At 38.0% G+C, this 21,532-nt stretch overlaps 1 protein-coding gene across 1 annotated transcript in view; it reads right to left on the bottom strand.

Moving 5' to 3' along the window:
• Positions 1-147: 147 nt before the first annotated feature.
• Positions 148-21,532, bottom strand: part of LOC306842881 (nuclear factor of activated T-cells 5-like) — a 49,631-nt gene continuing 28,246 nt past the window's right edge. Inside the window, exons 3-13 of the mRNA XM_079374038.1 lie at positions 16,480-17,038; positions 12,984-13,170; positions 12,188-12,378; positions 11,883-12,055; positions 10,424-10,558; positions 10,285-10,340; positions 8,429-8,561; positions 8,090-8,158; positions 7,894-7,988; positions 6,011-7,793; positions 148-3,764 (exon numbers count right to left, since the gene is read on the bottom strand). Of these exons, the coding sequence (XP_079230164.1) occupies positions 3,526-3,764; positions 6,011-7,793; positions 7,894-7,988; positions 8,090-8,158; positions 8,429-8,561; positions 10,285-10,340; positions 10,424-10,558; positions 11,883-12,055; positions 12,188-12,378; positions 12,984-13,170; positions 16,480-17,038 (3,620 nt within the window). The 3' untranslated portion in view covers positions 148-3,525. The remainder of the gene's footprint in view (positions 3,765-6,010; positions 7,794-7,893; positions 7,989-8,089; positions 8,159-8,428; positions 8,562-10,284; positions 10,341-10,423; positions 10,559-11,882; positions 12,056-12,187; positions 12,379-12,983; positions 13,171-16,479; positions 17,039-21,532) is intronic.

The following is a 21,532-nucleotide window of genomic DNA, read 5'->3' as shown; positions in this document are numbered from 1 at the left end:
GTGTCACACACACAGGAAATAACTCTAACTGAACAATAAGGTATCACCATTGTAATTATTATTACTGGTTAATTAGTTATCTAACATGACTTTGTTGCATGATAGAAAAGAAGAAGAAGAAAAACAAGCCTGAAGTTATTTTTCTTTAACATATTTTTATTGATACACAGCAGCACATTTACAGAAAAAATAGCTGCAAGAGTAAAAATGCCCCAACAAAAGCAAAATACTTATGATTTTTGTAATAAATTGTCACAAATATGTCAGAAGTAGCTCATATATTTTATCATCACATCCGACAAAGACTTTCCAAACCTGACAAAACATTATAGCAAAATGACAGATAAAAGCATATTGCCATAAGACTGACATAATACTTACTGTGCACATCATGACACATTAGGAATTATCATATATTAATAAGCAACAGAACCATAACAGTTGAAGTTCCTCTTTGTTGAAGGATTAAAGAAGTCCAGCTGAATATGAAAAAGCTGTATTTTTGCAGTCGTTCTAACCGCGTAACTGTTTAAACTTTAAAGCAATATATTGCCTGCTGCACAAAAATTAAACAGGAGCGTATATTGTACTAAACAAATTGTAAAATAATATTACATGTTATCTAGTCACATTTAAAGTGATACATGTATATTTATTGGACCATATTTTAAAGGGGTGTTAGTTTCATGACCACTCAAAACAGGCAATTGCCAGGAAATGATCTGCTTTTAAGTACAAACCAGAAGGCACAACTTCCAATTACTGTATATTTACAATGTCAACCAATATGAAAATTAATTTGAAATTAATTTTAGAGGCATATTGTTTAGTATAGATTTTGTGACTGGGATGAGAAAGAAGAACGTGTCTCAGTATACAAATAAATGAAACCATTTTGGATATGCAAAGCCTCATTTGCAATATTGAACTGTGATTTATTATTTTTCAAGAAAAAGACTACCAAAGGACAGACATTGCACTTGCACACTTCACCCAAAACAGATATTTAGATTTCTTAATAATTAATAATTGGTCCCAAGAATCATACAAAATAGAATTTTTAGGGGGAAATGCTTGTTTTTATGGCTTGTATTTCCCAAAAGACTGATGAAATCGTTATAGGACGTCTAGTTCTGACCAGCCAGTTATTAAATCCCCTAAAAATCCAGAGTTGAGAGCCATGATATCCTTTTGCAATAGTGAAAGTACAACAGAAATGTACAACTGAATCACTGTGCATTATGATAATGACTCTCAATAATCAATAACATGTCACAAAAGTACATAGGTTACACAGATTATTTTCTTTAAAAAATGACATTCTGTATGGAAAAAAAGAAACGTATGAAATACGTCGTAATTATGCTTAATTGAAATTTAGGCATTGATTCGAATTGTGAAAATACTTGAGACAAAAATAAATATTTTCTAAAAAGAGGTATGGTGAAAAAGTAAATATTCACATAAATATTCAGAATTATGGAAAAAAAAAAATAACAATTGTTATTGTACAGAGATGAAAATAAATCACAATAAAATGCTTTTTCCAGTTCCTGTTCACAGTTCTTCCCCATGCAGAGATATATGAGAGCACCCTTCAAGCAAAACTTCTCCAAAGAAGAGGATTAAATAGTCTCTACTAAAAAGTAGGCATAAAAATCACCCAAGGTTCTGAGCAAAGAAAATGGTCAAAAATTTGACATTTAATACCATAGCAGGCTCAAATGAGCCATTTATGTGACATTACAGAGAACAGCTCCCTCATAATGTATATATTCATCCTGATGCTAACAACAAGACAATCTGCCAACTAACTTCACATCAGCCTAATATTCTGAGCACACAAACTAGTTTGGCAGCTTTACATCACGTCTGACGCTAGAACATTCATTCATGAGCTGTAAATATATATCTCACGTAATGTTTCTCTACATTCAAAACAAACTCACTTCATAGCCGAATATACAAACCACCTGAGCCACAAAAATGGCCAATTTAGATCAAAGGTCTTCGCTTTTGACATGCCGATGCTATTTATTAGCTATAAAATTTGAAAATTGATAAAAACTATTTCCGCTACAAAAGATAAAGGGTTGCTTCCCCAGCATATTCAGCATTTGTATTTACTATACGCCAGTATATTCAGAGAACTTGTCGATAATACTGGTTGGACACTCCCTTCTGATTTGCCAATAAAAACAATCGGCCTTGTTCCAGCGTACCAGACACTGGCAAATAAAATAACCCAACCCAACACAATGACACAGAATGATAGAAGCATGAACTATCAATATTTTAGAATCAGTAAAAGAATAAATTTAATAATGACACACTTTTAGAGGTATTATCATAAAATAATGTCACACATACGCGTGTATATAGGACACTCAGACATGCAAAACAAAGCAGACACCAACTAAATGAGATGGCAAGAAATTACATATGTAAACCATAATCAAACATAAAGCAATTTGTTTTTACTGATAACTGCTTTTTTAAAGCAGGAATGAACATTTCTAATTGGTATAGACTAGTATTATACGGATTAGTCTAAAATAGAAGTCCAAAGAGATGAAAGACACTAGAATTATTAATACAGTAAACATGGTTTGAGATAGACATGATGAAATATCAATAAGTCAGGAGTAACTAACCACACTGAAAACATATATAAAGTGCTAGGAAGAAAATGCCAAAACACATTTTTCACTTAGATATTTTCTTTCCCCATTTGACTGCATAAAATATTTTTTACAAAGAAAATAGCTTATAGATACTCAAGTGTACTGAGACAGAAAGGTATTAACGACTGTTTACAAAAAGTGTTGAAAATAAAAATCTCACTGCAGACTGCTTCTATAAAGCATTCTTGATTATATGTTTAGTTAAACAGCTAAAAATAGATATCACAAAGTTATCCGAGGCTCACTGAGAAAGTGGGGTGTCTACAAATCATGTTCAGGCATAACTGCAGTCATCCCATGTGTCCTGATCTTCTCTTTCTGTCACTGTAAAAATAAAGAGATACTCGAGGCAGCGTTTCAGTTCCGAAACCCTCTGGGGAATCTCTAGGTTTCCAGGAGCCTCAAATATCCTACTGTGTACTCAAGGAACTTCAATATATATCTCAAACGCCTCAAAGCCTTTATTTATGATGGGGTTGCTGCGGAACTAATGACAGTCTTTATAGCAGGAACATATGGGTTGCGTTTTGTAAGTTCCTCAGAGAAATGCTCTCGCATTGAGGTTCTCCAGAGGGTTCTGGAGAATTGCAGATCAAAACAGAAGTTGATTGACTACTGATTCTGCCAGATCTTTCAACAGGCGACAGTGTCAATGTGTAGAGTGAATGGCCTACTCTGAAAACTCTCTCTTGCTATTTATTTTAAGGGGTCTAGCAAAATATCTCCAACATCATGTATTCTTCAAATATCCAAGATAGAGGATACCAAACTATCCAATATGCATGCAAGAAATATCTACAATCATATATGGAATGGATTGGGCAGCCACACCTTGAAGGCCCTAGTAGGAGTGGGAGAGGTTATTGCCTTGCTCCTGAAGGCTCACCAGAAGGTCGTCAATCTTCTCCATGTTCTGAGAGGTTGTCAAGGTGGTCTGCACAGTACCTGGGTCTGCTATAGACTGCCCAAGTAAAGACTGGATTTGTCCTTCGCTCTCTTGCTGGCTCTGTCCAGACTGATTGATGGCAATGATCTGGTCAGACAGTGTAGACCCTTGGCTGTTCATCAGCTGACGGCACTCTATAGGAAATAAATTGTTAGAATAGGGCTGGACAATAATTCAATATCAGTATATATCGTGATACAATTTTTTTCAATAATGGTGATATGATTTTTAAGCACATTTCCAGTATTTCAATATACATAACCAGTGTTTCACATACATTGATTTATTCGTGGTAGCCCGCCACAATATCAACGCTGACCGCCACAAATACATTTCCAAAGGGCTTTGACAGTTTGACTTTGTTGCATAAACATGAGCACTGCACGTTTCAAAATAAAAACATGGTGCGAGTGTTTTATATGATTGTGTCTATGAAGGGAACTGACTATCTTTAGAAAAATTTTGATGACATTATCATTTTATCTGATAAAGTTGCATTTATGGTCCTGCCCCAAATGGAATACTTCATGGTGCACTTGCAGACTTACAATGGGCTCCGCATGTGTGTGTCCGTTAAGCCCACAAGACCGTAAGGTGTCCCATTCGTCATTTTTACGTTCAGAAGGGTGCTCACGAGCCCCCCCTTTGCGGCCGTTATGCGCCCTAATCTGCACTTCTGCCGAGCCCGCACTGGGGCGAGCTTTGCAGCAGACTTCTACCCGACAGTAAAAGTGGCATTACGTCACGAAAGTGCAGACTCAGAGGAAGACCGCGAGGGTTTAGGGTGCCATTTGGGACACAAAGCAAGCCTCTGCTTTGTGTACAGCCGCTACCGGGGAAACCACTGTTTCTGCTGCTAAAAAAGCGCCTCCTGCTGGCAGAGCATCAATTTGCATTTTTAATAAGTCTGTCTCCAGCAACATGTGCTTTGGTTGTTGCTCACTTTTTTTTCTGCAGCAACTCTGAGCACTTTTCATATTTTTTAATCCTGGCTGAAGCACTTTTGTTTCAATCTATAAGAATAATCAGCTTATGTAATAATTTAAAGTTAAAGCTATTAACAGGGCTGCCCCCTAATAGTCGACTAACCGTTAGTCGACCAGAAGAGGCTTGGTCAACCAAAAGTCGGACAGAACGGTAACGGCTGGTCTATATGGTAATGCAGTACTCGGGCAGGACATCCAAACAGTCGACTCTCATTCATTGACCTCAAATATGGCTTATCATCTGAAATATGTAAATATTAGCAACTTTACATGGCCACGCAGTGTAATGTTAACCTAGAGAAATGTGCACTGTTCAAGTGTCTGTGTGGAGAGTGGAAGCTGAACAGTAGCACTCACTGCACGACAGATGGAGGCGCTGCTGCGCTCACTTGCTCTTAAAATACTCAATTTTTGCTCATACAGATACGAGTAATACATCTTTCGAATATATGTTTTTTGTGTGCACTCACAATGACATAAAAACATTGTGCTTTTCTAAAATAATGAAAGCAAACAAGATGCGCTTTCTTCCGTCTCGGACTCTGTGAACTTGAGCACGAAACTCAGTGTATACTTGCCTTACAAATATGAATATATTATAAATATATCTATAGAGAGCGAAATGTCTACTTTCAAATCAACACGTCCATTACTTCGCAAGTGATGAGTCAGTGTCGCCGACTTCATCTCTTATGCTGAAAACAAAGAAAGCACTAGTGTATCAATTCATTATTAAAATGTTAATGCAGCCTCCTTACTGTTTTTCCCTGACACATTCATAATCATTAGCTTCTTTGGTGCGCTGTGGCAAGCTTTATGCATGTGCTTGAGCACATATAGGCTATGTCAATTAAAGGCTCATTATAATGATTTAAATGGTTTGTTAATAAATGTGCGATTAGTCGACTAATGCTTAAAATGAACGACTACTAGTCGACCAGAAAAATCTTTAGTCGAGGGCAGCCCTAGATATTAATATTAATAAGGTGAGTCTGAGTCTTACAGTTCTTTTATTTAACTATGATTCCACATTTCTTGTTTTTATGAAGGCTAAATACAAATAAAAGGTTAATAAATAAAAGGTTAACATTAATTTATTTGCACCATTTTTATTTCTAAAATATAAAGTTTTTGTAGGAAGAGGTTTCATAGACTTGGCAAATTCATTTTTTAGAAGTTTGTTTGTACAGACATCTGTTGTGGGCATTCTTGGCAGTATTTCTGAGGCTTTTTTAACATTGTTTATATTGATATCGGAATTATATTGTATCGACTGAAATAAAGAAATATTTGGTGATATAAATTTTGGCCATATCATTCAGCCCTACGTTAAAATGAGTTACGGCAAGTAAAATGAGTCAAACAGGCAAGTATGTTCAAGAATATTGACTAACCGTTCTGAATCTCAAAGAGGAACAGGTCTGGCTGCTGATTCTGGTTGGGCTGGTTGAGGTTTCCACTCATTGTGGTCTGAAAGAGTTGACCAGGCTGTTGTACTGGAGAGGAAGTGCTAGTCTGAATTCTGGTTACATCACTTTGTGGTGCAAAAAGGGGTTCTTGAGAAGCCATACCGCCTTGCATGCTGGACTGGGCCATGTAGAGGTTTACAGACTGTGAAGGGGCTGTACCAGAACTTGGTGCCAACTGCATTGGTTGTTGGTCTTGGAAGATGGGCTTATTCGAGGACGGGTTGACCACCATAGTAGTCTGATCCTGAAATGTCATGGGTTCAGACGACTCCTGCTGCCTACCTGTAACCATACCGGCCTGAGAGAAGGAAAGGGAAGTGTTCTGTTGTTCTGGAGAAGTTAGGCTGCTGTTGTTCATCGATCCTATCTGGACTTGGCCACCAAATAGCAGGTTGGAGGTTTGCTCTTGTGTCACTGGAGAACTTAAGGATCCGAGGAGTAGACTAGCCTGCTGCTGCTGACCAGGGGGGAGTTTGCTCGGTGATTGGGAGATGCTCTGAAACATAGAGCCAGGTTGGGCTCGCTGTGGTGATTGTTGCTGCTCCATCGGAGTGCCTTGCTGAATGGGGGACAGCTGGGGTGGAGTCTGAAATACAGATGGTGCCTCAAGAGAAGATGTCTGCAAAGAAGTGAGAAAGGCCAGTTGCTGTGGCTGGCCAGCGTTAACAGCAAGTTGACCTGGTACGGCATTTTGGGAAAGAAACATACTGGTCGCAGAGGGCTGAGCTTCCGTTGACATGTTGGACCCACCGAGAACCGTGAGACTGCTTTGGAAAAGGGAAGCTTGGACCTGATCCTGATTGGGTGAGGTTTTCTGTGTGTGGAAAAGAGCCTCCTGTGGGCTTTGGGCTTCGGTCATGGCTGTAGGGTTGTGAAACAGAGAAGGTGAGGAATGACTGGGCTGCTGCTGAAGAAAGCTAGTTGCTTGTTGAAACAAGGATGCTTGTTGCTGCTGCTGCTGCTGCTGCTGTTGTTGTTGTGATGGGGTTTGCTGGAAGAGAGCGCTTCCATTTTGAACCATACCTTGGGAAGAGCTCTGCTGCTCTGAAGTACAATGGATTTGAACCTGGGGCTGAAAGAGCTGATGTTGAAGGTTCTCCAAAGCTTGCTGGTGCTGGTGTTGATGCTGCTGCAACTGGATTTGCTGCTCTTGTTGCTGGATGTGCTGCTGCTGTTGCTGGATGTGCTGTTGCTGCTGCTGGATTTGCTGTTGCTGTTGTTGGATTTGCTGCTGCTGCTGTTGAAGTTGATGGTGTCTTTGTTTTGACAGTGTATTCTCACTCTGGAGATGGATGTTGCAGAATCCCTTCGCTTGCAGCTGCCGTACGGCCTGCTCCAGCTGTGCCACCTCATCTGGAGGTAGAAGCGAGAGCTGCTGCTGTGAGTTGTCATCAATCTGGGAGAGCCCCACCACTGAACCGCCACTGTTGCCTGTCCTCTCCTGTCCAAGACTCTCTCTGTGTTCCAAGAGGAATGGCTGAACTCCTTGCTGGAGGAGAGATTTATTAGGCACATGGAAAGAGCCACTGGGTGCAAGACTCTGTTCCTGGATGGTGCTGAATGGTTCTTTGTTGGAAAAGACAGAGCTCTGAGATTGATCCTGTTCTCTTGTTTGGTGAGCCAGCGAACTGGAAAATTTGCAGTTATTGGTGGAGATCTCAGCACTCATATCTAAGGCTTGCTGGGCTGAATTGATGACTTCAGAGGTCTGTTGGATTGCAAACAAGATAAACATAGGCATTTATCAAAATATACAAAAATAGGGACTGATTTATTGTGGTGATTTCTGTCTCATGATTTATACAAACCTTGAAGGCCGAGGGGTTACTGGAGACCTCCATTGGAGTGACCTCTTCTCGTTTAACAAGAGACAAAACTGGCGTCATCAAAGCAGTATCGATTACTATATGAAACAAAAGACAAGGAGCCAGTGACACTTACATAACCATGGCTGTCATTGAGCAATATTACGTAATGCTAATAGACACGTAGATGTTTGCTCACCTTTAATTTGTTCAAAACAACAAGGGGTCACCGGAGGCAAGACTTCCTTTTTCACAGAAGAATCAACAACTGTAAAAAAACATTTTCTAGATCAGTGATTTTTATGAATGGTTCCCAATCCTGTTCCTGGAGGCCCACCCACAGCATACATTTTCAAACTCTACCAAAAGAAACACACCCAATTCAACTCTTCATTAGTAGAGACTCCAAGTCCTGATATGGATAGGTTAGATAAGGGAACTGTACTTTTGGTGTGCCTCCAGGAATGGGGATGGGAAACACTTTTTTAGCAAACCTGTTTTGATTAAGAGTCATGTTTACAGTGGAGATTAAACTGACCTGGCTCTGGAGTGTATGTAAATGGTTGAACATCATGAGAACGTCCAGCATTCGTAACAATATAGATACCAACAGATACAGGAGATGTGATAGCTGGATTTTGATATGGAGGGACTTTGACAATAAGGTGATTCTAAAGGGGGAAAAGTCAAAGATAGAAAAATTGAAGTTTATTTATTTATTGCAGTTGAATCTGACTATTTTAACATCATTAATTAGCAACAATTACTGGTGTCTGGTATATATACACAATTTAAAGTGTCCCTATTATGGATTTTTGAGAATGACCTTTCAAGCAGTGTGTAACACAGCTCTAAGTGAATGAAAACAACCTGCAAAGATTTAAATCTGAAAGTGCACTGTGTATAAAGTTATTGTCTCTCAAAAGGAAAGAGTCAACTCTGAATCATTGAAACAAGTCGTTTTTAAAACGAATCCCAAGCCGTTTCATGTTGATGTCAACATGAAACATTAACCCATTTAACCCAGATTTGCATTATACAATATTAAGAAGATCAGGCCCTTTCTCTCGGAACATGCAACACAACTCCTTGTTCAGGCTCTTGTTCTGTCCAGACTTGACTATTGCAATGCTCTCTTGGCAGGTCTTCCAGCCAATTCTATTAAACCTCTACAATTAATCCAAAATGCTGCTGCAAGATTAATCTTTAATGAGCCGAAAAGAACGCACGTCACGCCTCTGTTCATCAATTTGCACTGGCTACCAATAGCTGCTCGCATTAAATTAATGTTTGCCTACAGAACAACCACTGGCTCTGCACCCCTTTACCTAAATTCATTACTTCAGACTTACGTGCCCTCTAGAAGCTTGCGTTCTTCAAGTGAACGACGCATTATTGTACCATCCCAAAGACGCACAAAAACACTTTCACTGACTTTTTCATTAACTGTTCCCATCTGGTGGAATGACCTGCCCAACTCAATCGAGCAGCCGAATCCTTACCCATCTTCAAGAAACGAATAAAAACTAATCTGTTACATCTTTACTTGATCCTCTAACTCTAGCACTCTCTATTCTAATTTTATTTTATCTATATGTCTTTTTATTAAAAAAAAATATATAATAATAATAATTATCTGTACTGCATTAGGCTAACCAAGACTTGTAATAGCCGTTGTTGCTCTTTTGTTGGTTTTGATTGCTTCTTATGTCCTCATTTGTAAGTCGCTTTGGATAAAAGCATCTGCTAAATAAATAAATAAATAAATAAATATTATAAGACAATGAAAGTGTTTTTTGACCTTGCATGCATGTCAGCCTATTGCTGTGGACACCCAAAACCAAAATATGAACCTTTCATAACCCATAATAGGGGAACTTTAATGGTTTGTGTACTTTATGTGACTTCAAAAGAAGATTATCAGACAATTTGATATGATTCACTCAAATCACCTGCAAATCAAATGGGATGTCAGACCATGCATTTTGTTGCAATTTCAATACTAACCAGATTTATTTACTCCTCGATTTTTTTAGCCCTTTTTACATACATTTGTGTAAATTTTGGACCCTATGCATAAGTATAATAGAGCTAGCTGTGGCAGCACTCAATCTATTAAAAAACACTGAAAATTACAAAGATCACTGCTGGCATTTTAGGGCAAGTCACTGCAAAAGCAGATATATATTCAAAACACTTAATCAAAAAGAACTCAAAATCGTATTGCGTACTGTTTGTTTATGTAGGTCATTAATCTGCCGCTCTTTCCATATTCATGTCAGGCAACAATTGGGGACACCGATGTCTGTGACCTGTGCAAAGCTGCCTCTATTTTTGCAGTGCTTGATCAGCCCACACAGGCAAATAATAGACGCAGCAGATGCTATGGCTTACCTGATGGAAAAACTCCATGTCAATGTCAGCCTCTGCCTTCCAGGATTTATCATCTGCTGCAGTCAAATAGGCAGAGGTTAAACAGTGCAGGAAAATCTGCACAGAACAGGGCATGATACTTTTTAAAATGTAGCGATACCTGAAGCATTCTCCTGAAATATGACCTTGGTTCCTTTGAGAAAGTTTTTTCCAATAATAAAGACTTCACTCCCCCCTTTAACTGAACAGCTGTGCAAACTCTTCTTGAGAATCTCAGGTACTCCTGCAGGCTGGGCTATAAAAACAGGGCCAATCGGAGAAAGAGAGAAAGCGACCATTAGGATACACATTCAGGTAACAATGTTTCTGTGCAGCAGACCATGACTAAATACTTAGTTTCCGCACATCTGACATTATGTGCGGGTCAACAAAGCCATACAGCCAAATCAGCTTGTGACTAGTGAAAAACCTGGTTGTTTTTGCTTTGTATCCACACATGGAAACCATGAAGGAACATAGGTATTATGCTGGTAATGCATGGTAAGTACTTCACAATTGCTTCATTTATTATAAGTGAATTAATATAAACTTGGCAATCTTGTCAAAAATTACATGATAATCAAATTAATTGCAATTAATCGTTAGCATACACATTGTTGTATTGTGTCTGCATTATTTACTTTAGTATTAACTGTTCTTCAGCATTTTACGCCACTTCTTTAAAACTGATGGATCCTCTGCAGTGAATGGGTGCCGTCAGAATGAGTGTCCAAAAAGCTGACAAAACATAACAATGATCGAGAGTAATCCATGGTACTCAAATTCATCAATTAACGTCTTGTGAAGTGAAAAGCTGCATGTTTGTAAGAAACAAATGAATCATTATGATTTTTTTTTTATTTTATTTAAACCATCATTTTGGGCCAAAATATCAATAATAACCCTTCATCCAGTGAAAACATCCAACCCCCACCAAAATCCGGCAACCTTTTGGCTTAGAACTGTTTTCACTTGTAAACAGTGCTTGATCTGTGCATATTTCTCCGCTGATTCAGATGCAACAATTTATATTATGGCAATATTATGGATAGAGGACTCATACTTTAGCCGCAAACAACGGTTTCAAGCTAAAAATGTGTTTTTCTTACAAACACACATGTTTTTACTTCACAAGACGTTAACTGATGGACTGGAGTTGTGTGGATTACTTGTGAATTGTTGTGATGTTTTTATCAGCTGTTTGGACTCTCATTCTGACGGCACCCATTCACTGCAGAGGATCCATTGCTGAGCAAGAGATGTAATGCTACATTTTTCCAAATCTGTTCAGATGAAGAAACAAACTTAAATTACAATAAACCTGAAATACTCCTATACTTGCTGGTGACACAAAAATTCAATTTCCAAACAAAGTAGTGCAATTCACCACACACCTAGTAACTCTCTTCAGTAGGCACCTGATGTTCTGCCTTGGATTCATTCTTTTTTTTTTGGCTCTATGGCCTTAATAATATAAACATTCATTATCCCCCCTTCTAATCCCTACCTCTCCTATGTGATGAGAGCACCAGCTGGGCTCGCCAGCAGGGAGATGCTATGAATAACGCAAAGCCACTCACTGCACAGTATGGGAGACGATGAGGTTTGTAACGTGAGCACAGAGCCATCCGAGCGTGGAATGTTGACTCGAAACACCAGTCTGGCACGGGTGCTCTTCTTCTTAGATCCAGCCACCCCAATACGGGCCTCCACATCGGCATTCCTGAGCTTTAGGATCCCCACGCAGTCTATACTGTAGAGACACCCGAACATCAGCTGGTCATTGTCAATATCAATACTTCCACCACATTTGATCACTACAGCCTCTGAATGCAAAGCTTGAAATTCGAATGCAGTTCTACGAAGTTGACATGTCTTTACATACGCCAGAGTCATATTGCTGCTGGGATCCAGAGGCACTTCGATGACAGTGGTGCCTTCGATGTCCACTTCCCTACAGGCGGTTGTGTTACGGCCTGTAACTCTGCAAGCCTGGTAGAATCCATGGGGCTTTACACGTCCAGCATCATTGCCCACAAAAATCTGCAGGACCACTGACTCCTTCACACCCTCAAGCTGCGAGGATCAAGAATCTTGCGGTTAACAGAGTAACATGCATACTTTTATCGATAGTGAAAATTAAGAACCACAAGACACTCAGTTTTCCACATTGAAAGGTTTCACATAACGAAATCCCTAGTGAAAACTGAATATACTAAAATGCATTTGAAATACATTTATTTCATTCTAAGTATACTACAAATACATTTACATATGTACTTAATAAAAATACTCTGCAATTGTACTTTTGGTATCCTATACTGGAATACAAGTCTGCTAAATGTGAACAGCTTATATTGTACTTTAATGCACGTTAATGTACTGAAGTATATTTTATTGTGCTAAGTGGAACTATTGCAAGTATACTTTAGGTGCACTTTAAATTTCTTGCATTTAAAGACGATAATATTCAAAGATCATACAATCCTCATCAATAGTGACATTAAAACACATTTTAGGTTTAATATTAAGAAACGTGCATTGTGCACAAGTAGTACTTCAAATAAAATTGAATTATAATTTATATATCAGTAAGTCTCGAGTGATGAATAGTAGGGATGAATAGTACTCTTATAAAACCTGCTGTAGGTTATTCTGGTTTAAATAACTGTGTGACCCACCTTGATAGTAGGGAAACCCTGCTGTGTTCGGTCTTTCACAGACCCTCGGCTGCCTTCAGTCAGGTAACGCGCTCTATGCTGAGTCTCAGGCTGCACCACAATCTTCAGTTCTTTCCCTTCGCTTTTCTGAGGATACTGACAAGACAGTATCCCACCTTTAAGTCCAGAAGCTTGTGGTCCATCAGAGCTATGAAACAAAGATGGTGAACATCAGTTAAAAGCTACTTTAATTGCAGTTTATGAACCTTAAATTTGTCCTATTAACTCTCTCTCTCATGTCATTCAAATAACTGTTTGACTTAAGGCTGGAAAATACTACATCATTTTTACCAAAATTAGTTACAGAAGAGAAATTAGTTGAGAGATTTTTACAGAAAATTACAGTTAATCCAGTTGGAGGACCTCAAACATATGATATTTTGAGCCATTTTTTTTTTTTCATTATATCTTTTATTATATGTTATATATATATATTTCTTTTTTTTATTATATCTCCCTTAGTGTTCGGCAGAAACACAAATGTAACATTCCTATAATGCTTGTGAACCTCAGTAGTGTTAAATTTAGTGCATGATGCCAAGTTTTTGTAACTATTTACAAAGTCGCCAAAGGTGCACAATACCCAGTGTTTTAAAATATATTCAGATTTTAAAAGTCATGTCATATAATCCCATTTTTACTTTCTCGGAACATAAAAGCAAAACTTGACCATCCCTGATAGCACATGCACATCTCAGAGACGTCTATTTGATGTGTGTTTTCATCTGGAACACACGTCTTTAAGTTTATGATTTAGAATGTATGTAAAACTCACTTTTTAATAATGTTTATCAGTTGTTTGTGCACAGAAGATGCTTTCCAGATGAAGCGCTCTTTAACAGACACCTTGCAGACGTACAGTATTTGTGCCATTGACTTTCATGTTCTAGGAAAGAGTTGCATGAACCCAACTAACAGGAAACATTTGGTTTTGTGAACATTTAAAAAACTGGGTGTTTTGAACATTCATAGAACACTAAGAAATAAAATTTTCATAACTTAAGGAGAATGCTAGCAAAGTTATTAACAAACATTCTTTTAGTAATGTTAATAGAAAGTTAATTCAAAGTTATTTGGTCTTTAGTAATGTTCTCAAAACGTTAGTAAACTATCATTTAAACATTGTTTCATGAGTTCGTCTGCCCATTCAGCCCTGGCAGATAATGGTAAATGAACTTGGCTTGCTGTCCGCGAAGGAGGCTCAAAGCCAAAGCTTGGCTCGATCTCAGAGTAAGAACCCTCCCTATAATGGTAGTGTGGAGGAAAAGAGGAGGAGATGGGAAGGTGGAGGGATGCCAGAAGAATTATCGCTGGAACGGAGCAATGACTGCTGCTTATATACGGTCATAATGATGATTGACAGGACTGGATGATAAGGCTCCTCCCATGGGTAGGTTTAAGGGTGGGTTAAGGTGCAAGGGATGAGTCAACATTGTAATTATATATGCAATTACAAAAATGTATTACAGATGTAATTACATGCACATATTTTTTTAAATATAAGTACAATGCAAAAACATGTATGTACACAATAAGTGCACTGTATCAAATGATTAATTTATATGGAAGTACATTGTAGTTAAACGGATAGTTCACCCAAAAATGAAACTTCTGTCATCATTTACTCACCCTCAAGTAGTTCCAAACCTGTTTGAATGTCTTTGTTCTTCTGAACACAAAGAAAGATATTCTGAAGAATGTGGGAAACAGAGCAGTTCTGGGGCACCATTGACTTCCATAGTATTTGTTTTCCTACTATGGAAGTCAGTGGTGCCCCAAAACAGCCTGGTAACAAACTTTATTTAAAATATCTTCCTTTGTGTTCGGCAGAAACACAAATGTAACATTCCTATAATGCTTGCAAAATTATAAAATGGAATATTCCCTTAATGTTGTCTCTAAGGGCCCGTTTACACTAGTGCGTTTTCGTTTTAAAGGGGTCATCGGATGCCCATTTTCCACAAATTGATATGATTCTTTATGGTCTTAATGAAAAGTCTATAACATACTTTGGTTAAAATTTCTCAATGGTAGTGTAAAAAACAATTTTTTTCCCCTGTCAAAATCAGCTCTGTTTTCATCAAGCCGTTTTTTAGTCCATGTTGCTTTAAATGCTAATGAGCTCTGCTGACCCCGCCTCTCTCTTCCGTGGGGTGACGAGCAGTACTGGTTACTTCGGCTGCGAAACTGGCTAACTAGTACATTATTAGGAAATGCGATTTGCAAAGATTCATAAAAAACCCTTATACTCACTTCATCTGCAGATAAAGCTGAACACGAATGGTTCGCGTGAACATATATATTTACGTAGATCGGGGATCGGCGCATTCACTTCAAAGCGAAAGTAACATTAATCCTCTGCGTCTTCAGCGGCTCAGATGTCAGGAGTAAATGAGGACTGCTTTATTCATTATTACATCCAACAACAAAACGCCTCAATCGCTTAATCTGAGACATCTTGTCTTCCCCTGCACCGGAGTCACAGACAGCTCTCAGCTCACTCAGGGTGGGTCTAAGGTAAGACAGTCTTGTCAATCAACTATCGTGGGAGGGGCCTGTACAGAACTACATCATTCTGACAGGGCTCTCAGAACAGCCTGATCTGAGAAAGGGAATTTTAAAATAGGGATTTAAAAAAAAAACACTGGGTGGCTTTTTATCATTATAGGATGGATGTGCACACACACGTCCAACACACATTTATGTTCAAACAACTTGAAAAGTGAATTTTGCATCCGATGACCCCTTTAAAAGGCATAACTTTTGCTACGATTACGCCTATGGTTTACACTACTCCTGCATTTTCTAGGTCGTAAACTGAGACTTTTGAAAACGCTGCAGACCCTGTTTTAGTTTGAAAACTCGGGGGCTGCGTTTCAGTGTAAACGGACCAAAATGGAGACTTTTGAAAACAATGACGTGGCTGCCCATATTCACTCTGCTCATTGTTGTACCCATAGATATGTATGGGTAGATTCCCCATCCGACCGCTCCAAGCACGTAGACGCATCCGCCATCTAAATAATAGGGCATCTACCTACACATATCTATGGTTGTACCTGCATGAATGGTCAAGTGACATGTGTTTTCGGTTGTGTAGTGTAGATGGAGATCGTTTCTGAAACGCAGCGGTAATGCCAATGTAGATGAGGATCGAAAACGAAAACACACTAGTGTATACGGGCCTCTGGCTCCATTTTCACATAACTAAGAAAAAACATTTAAAAAATGTTTTCAATGTTTAGAGGACCTTCAGAAATACCGTTTTAAGAATGTTCTTAGCTGGGAAATGTTTCTAAAGGCATGAGTGTGAGTAAATGACAGATTTTTCATTTTTGAGTGATCTATTCCTTTAATTGGATTCAGTATTTTGGTTCCTTCACATCAATCTCCAACAAAGAGGCACCAAATTTTTTATGAACGCCATAAGGCCCAAAGAGTATACTAAGTGACTCACCTCGCTTTGGAACAGCTCTTGCTGTCTGGGCCAAGTTGCGAGAGCACAAAGTGTGGACCTTTGGCACTATCTGCATCAAAGACATCCATGCTGGCCTCTTCAGCAGGGACCGGCTTTGGCCCGGGCTTCTGTCGCGGGGTGCACTTACGGGCCTTACGGGGAACTTCAGTGTTGTCATTGTAGGAGCTGGAGCTCACAATGCTGAAGTTGGACACAGAGTTTTCCATCCAGATGCTGTCACTCTGCTCCGAGTCGAGAAGCAGCTCGTCCTGGCAAGAAATGTGGCTGTCATCGAACAGGTCCTCAGGTGGAGGCGAGATGTTGAGGACAGGCCGTTTAGAGGGGGTCATCTGGTGTTGCTGCTGGGTCTGCTGCCCACCTTTTTCTCGACCGGAAAGCTTGTTTTCTGCTGCCAGACCCTCAGCTTTTCTTCGACTGCTAACATCTCCCGGCGTGCTGCTTTCATGCACGGCGATCCGCTCTGAAGCTGAGGTGGAAGAGGTGGGAAAAGCACTGCGAGGACTTCCCATGCTCGTAGCAGAAGAGGCGGACGAGGCATCTGCAGTGTGCACAATTAGACAGTGAATAAAGGCATTGACAAGGTATCATCATGAGCCCGTCAAGTCAAGACATTTCTCGTAATTGCTTTTTAATCTTTTCTTTCCAATAGCTCCTGTTTTTAATCTTTCACAGAGTATTATCGATCATTAGGGCAAATGACAAAAAGCAGTTGAAATGCTGTGGAAATTAATCAACAAACAACAGCAGCAAAATGATCATGCTGAATAACATCTGTGAAAAAAGAAAAACAAGCATTTCATGTAGAGTTACTGCAGAGCAGGGCATGACATCACTCTCCAAGACATTACACACAGCCCGCTAGCCATAATATCCTCTCATGTCTTGGGTTTTATTTAAGCATATATTGGAAATCTACAGTAAATGAGCTCTTGCATATGACCCTCAAAAACTGTTACATGGCATACATTTCAATATTTATTCCAGTCGAGGGTCTACATCTCTCATCCAGATGTGTCAAATGATGCAAGCAAATCTTATACAAATTTGCACAAATTTTGATGGGAGTGAGCATAGCCACACAAACAGCATAAACCAGTGTCTGACCTATGAAGCAGAAAACTGCAGAGCATTTTGTATGCAGACACTCCCTGCTTCAGAGAGAAATTCCTGGAATGAAAATGAGACAACCAATGAGTAATAAAAGCTGACCATTAAAATATATTAAAATGAAGAAGGCTTTGTTAAATTTTACTTGCTTGTTTTTAGTGCATCTAATGCCATTCTGTATTAATTTGCCTTGAAAATCAAGTTACGCAACATCCACACCTCATTTAAACAAATGGATGAGGTAAAGCATTCATATACAGTAGTTTTAAAGAAGGTCTGTGGTATAAGGCCTATTCAATAATGTTGTTTGTTTTGCAAAAATGTGCATTTTAGAAAATCATTTATTAAAAGGATAGTTCTCCCCAAAAAAAATCAATTTTACTCATTCTCATATTGTTTGAAACTCAAATAACACTTACGTATATCTTCAAAATATATATATATTTTTATATATATTTTATATTTTCTTAATTTTGTCCATCCATTGAAAGACCACACAACCAAAATTTTTGATGCTTCAAAAAGTTCAGTCCACTACATTTGCCAAAAATATAACTTTAGGGTTTTCTGTTATTAAAATAAATAAGCAAGCCCAGCTCAGGTGACAAAAAGTAACACGAAAGTAATATAACGCATTATTTTCCATAGAACGTAACTAACACAATTACTTTTTTATGGAGTAACGCAATATTTTAAAGCATCACTTTTAAAAGTAACTTTCCCCAACACTGCATATGCATTGAGCTGTTAAACGGATAGTTCAGACAAAAATGAAAATTTGATGTTTATCTGCTTACCCCCAGGACATCCGAGATGTAAATGACTTTGTTTTGTCAGTAGAGCATTAGAGCATAGTAGACGCATGCGCGGAAGCAATCTGCCGAGCGTATACGTCATAGATCGCTTCCGTGCATGCATCTACAATGCCAGAGTATGTTGACACGTCACGTGCCGGATATTGTGAACGCACTCAGGACAGTTGGACCGTGCGGCCGATCAGAGGTAAAAAATTATATAAAAACTGTTCAGTTTCTTGCACAGACCGATTGTTTCATGTTTTAAGACCTCAATGTATTGTCACGAGCCGCAGGGTTTAATTTGGTTTTGTCTGTGTATGTTTTTTTTTGACGTGAGCCGTGGGTCCCATTGACTGCCATTATATGACTGACAGACAGCAACGGTTTGAGTTAAAAAATCTTTGTTTGTGTTCTACTGAAGAAACAAAGTCACCTATATCTTGATAAGCAGATAAACATCAAATTTTCATTTTTGGGTGAACTACCCCTTTAAATCAAAGTCCTCTGAAGAAACATGGTCGCTTTATATAATGAACAGATTTAATTTAGAATTCCATAAACAATTTTATGCTTTTTTTATGCAATTTTAAGCAAACACTTTTAGCTTCTATTTACCATATTTGATGAGCTTTTTGCACATGCACTGATAAATGTTTATATGTGACCCTGGACCACAAAACCAGTCTTAAGTCGCTGGGGTATATTTGTAGCAACAGCCAAAAATACATTGTATGGGTCAAAATTATAGATTTTTCTTTTATGTCAAAAATCATTAGGATATTAAGTAAAGATCATGTTCCATGAAGATATTTTGTAAATTTCCTACTGTAAATACATCAAAACCTAATTTTTTATTAGAAATATGCATTGCTAAGGACTTAATTTGGACAATTTTAAAGGCAATATTTAGATTTTTTTTTTTTTTGCACCCTCAGATTCCAGATTTTCAAATATTTGTATCTTGGCCAAATATCGTCCTATCCTAACAAACCACACATCAATGGAAAACGTACTTATTCAGCTTTCAGATGATGTATAAATCTCAATTTCGAAAAATTTACCCTTATGACTGTTTTTTTTGGTCCAGTGTCACATATGTTAATAAAAGCCTAACTTAAATCTGTACGATCATGTATTTTTTGAAGACTTTGAAGATTAAACCGCTTGACTCATATGGATTACAAAATGACTGGCAAAAATGAATTTTAAAAGTATCCTCATTTGTGTTTCAAAAATGATGTTGTTGAATATCCACTATTCATTTTTAGGTGAACTCACTCTTTAAACCTTATGCAGTCTCAATATTGCTTTACCATTTATCTGTTGTACTGCAAGATGATTAAATGGATGAAATGAAAGTGCTTTGAGGCCAAGCACCAAAAGGATCTGATGTACATTGCAAAACTGGGATGGCTCATGACTTCAGCAATCTAGATCTTCAACCACCAAACCAAACTCTGCAGCTGCCGAGACAAAACAAGACGAGGGCATCACAGAAAAATACTCTGAAGATAAGTCTATTTTATGCGGGATTGGATTGGTATTTTAGGATGTGTCACTATAGGTGAGATCCTCAGAATAGTGTCTTCCTGATGCAACAAAGGGTTGAAAATATTTTGTGATATTTAACATTAAAATTCTATATAACATTTTTTTTTTTTAAGTCTATATGGCTGACCATGGAAAAACTGATATTGTTGGATTTGGTTGGTGGATCTGTCACCAAACCTTTCAAATTCTTTCAGAACACAATGCAGAACTAAAGACTTTCAATAGGCCAAAAAAAATTGTCCAAAACCATCCTCTAAGCAATTCTAAGAGCCGCTACAGACTCAGCCAGATGTATAAACGGAAACACAACATGCATATCTACCTGTGAAGCTTGGCTCCTTTGTTTGAAAAACACCCTATGAACCAATACAATATGAATGATGCAATTTGAATGAGATATCGAGTCCACTGAATGACAATAACAATGGGGTGAACTTGACGCCCCTCCTTATAAAACAAACTCAAATTCTGTATGCTGCTATCTCTGAATGTGCTCTTTACAAATACCTTATGAAATGGATTCTGCGTTCCATAAAAGGTTTATTTGTGGGTCGCTGATGCCTCTAAAAAATAAAAAAATAGTTTCTAACCACAATGGCTGTGGAAAGATGTTACATAAGAACATATAAGGATCAGTCTGATGTCAGTGTTTACATTTGGAAGACTGTCGTCTAGGCTAATCTGGCCACATTCTAGTCCTCCCCAGTCCAGTCTTCCCATTCCAAATGCTCAAATATGTGAGAATAATGCCCTGTTGCAACAACCAGCATTATACTAACACTGTTTCGCAACTTCTTTAATTCTTTGGAGAAAGGATCATGAATGAAAACATTCATTGCTGCGTCCTTTAAATTAAGATGTTTATCAATCATGTGCTTACAAGGCATCCAAATGGAATTTCTTTAAAAATAAAAATATTAAAAGGTGAACAACACTGCTTAAAAAGTAAAAAATTAATAAAAAAAAATTCTAAACAAATGTCATAAACATATGGCAGTCCAATGTGCACGAAACAAAACCATGAAAAACATTTTTCATAGAAGTACAGTATAATTTGGTACATTTGTCCTTTTGAATACATATACAGCACAATTGAATACATATACAGCAAAGACTGACAACAATAATCAGATTACAAGACAACTGATCCTCACTAATATTATCAACGCATTTAACTGGATAATGACACTCTTACCTTCTACAGAACTGCTTACTGCTGATTTAAACTCGTTTCATGTAATTTATGAACTTATCATTAACTCTATTGAAATGAATTGAACTAAACTGAGTTTAATCATAATGGAAGAGGATGCATCTATAATAGTTTAGTTTCTACACTATACAGCTGGTCTAAAGACAAGACATGTATAAACAGAATTGATTCAGATAACAACGTCGATTCTACAGCAACAGTAACAAAACAAGACCCAGTGAAACAATAATACACATAAATCAGAGAGAATGATTTTCATCCACCTTCAGCATTTATCCCAAAACATGAAACTGATAAGCTTCGTTTATACTTTCCTTGCTATTTATGCCTTATGCATATCCTCATTTATAAGATTTGTTGTTGT

Source organism: Barbus barbus (assembly GCF_936440315.1).
Source record: "Barbus barbus genome assembly, chromosome: 2".
Classification (NCBI taxonomy): Eukaryota; Metazoa; Chordata; class Actinopteri; order Cypriniformes; family Cyprinidae; genus Barbus; species Barbus barbus.
The sequence above is the reverse complement of the archived record's forward strand: the minus strand, read 5'-3'. Positions and strand labels throughout refer to the sequence as shown.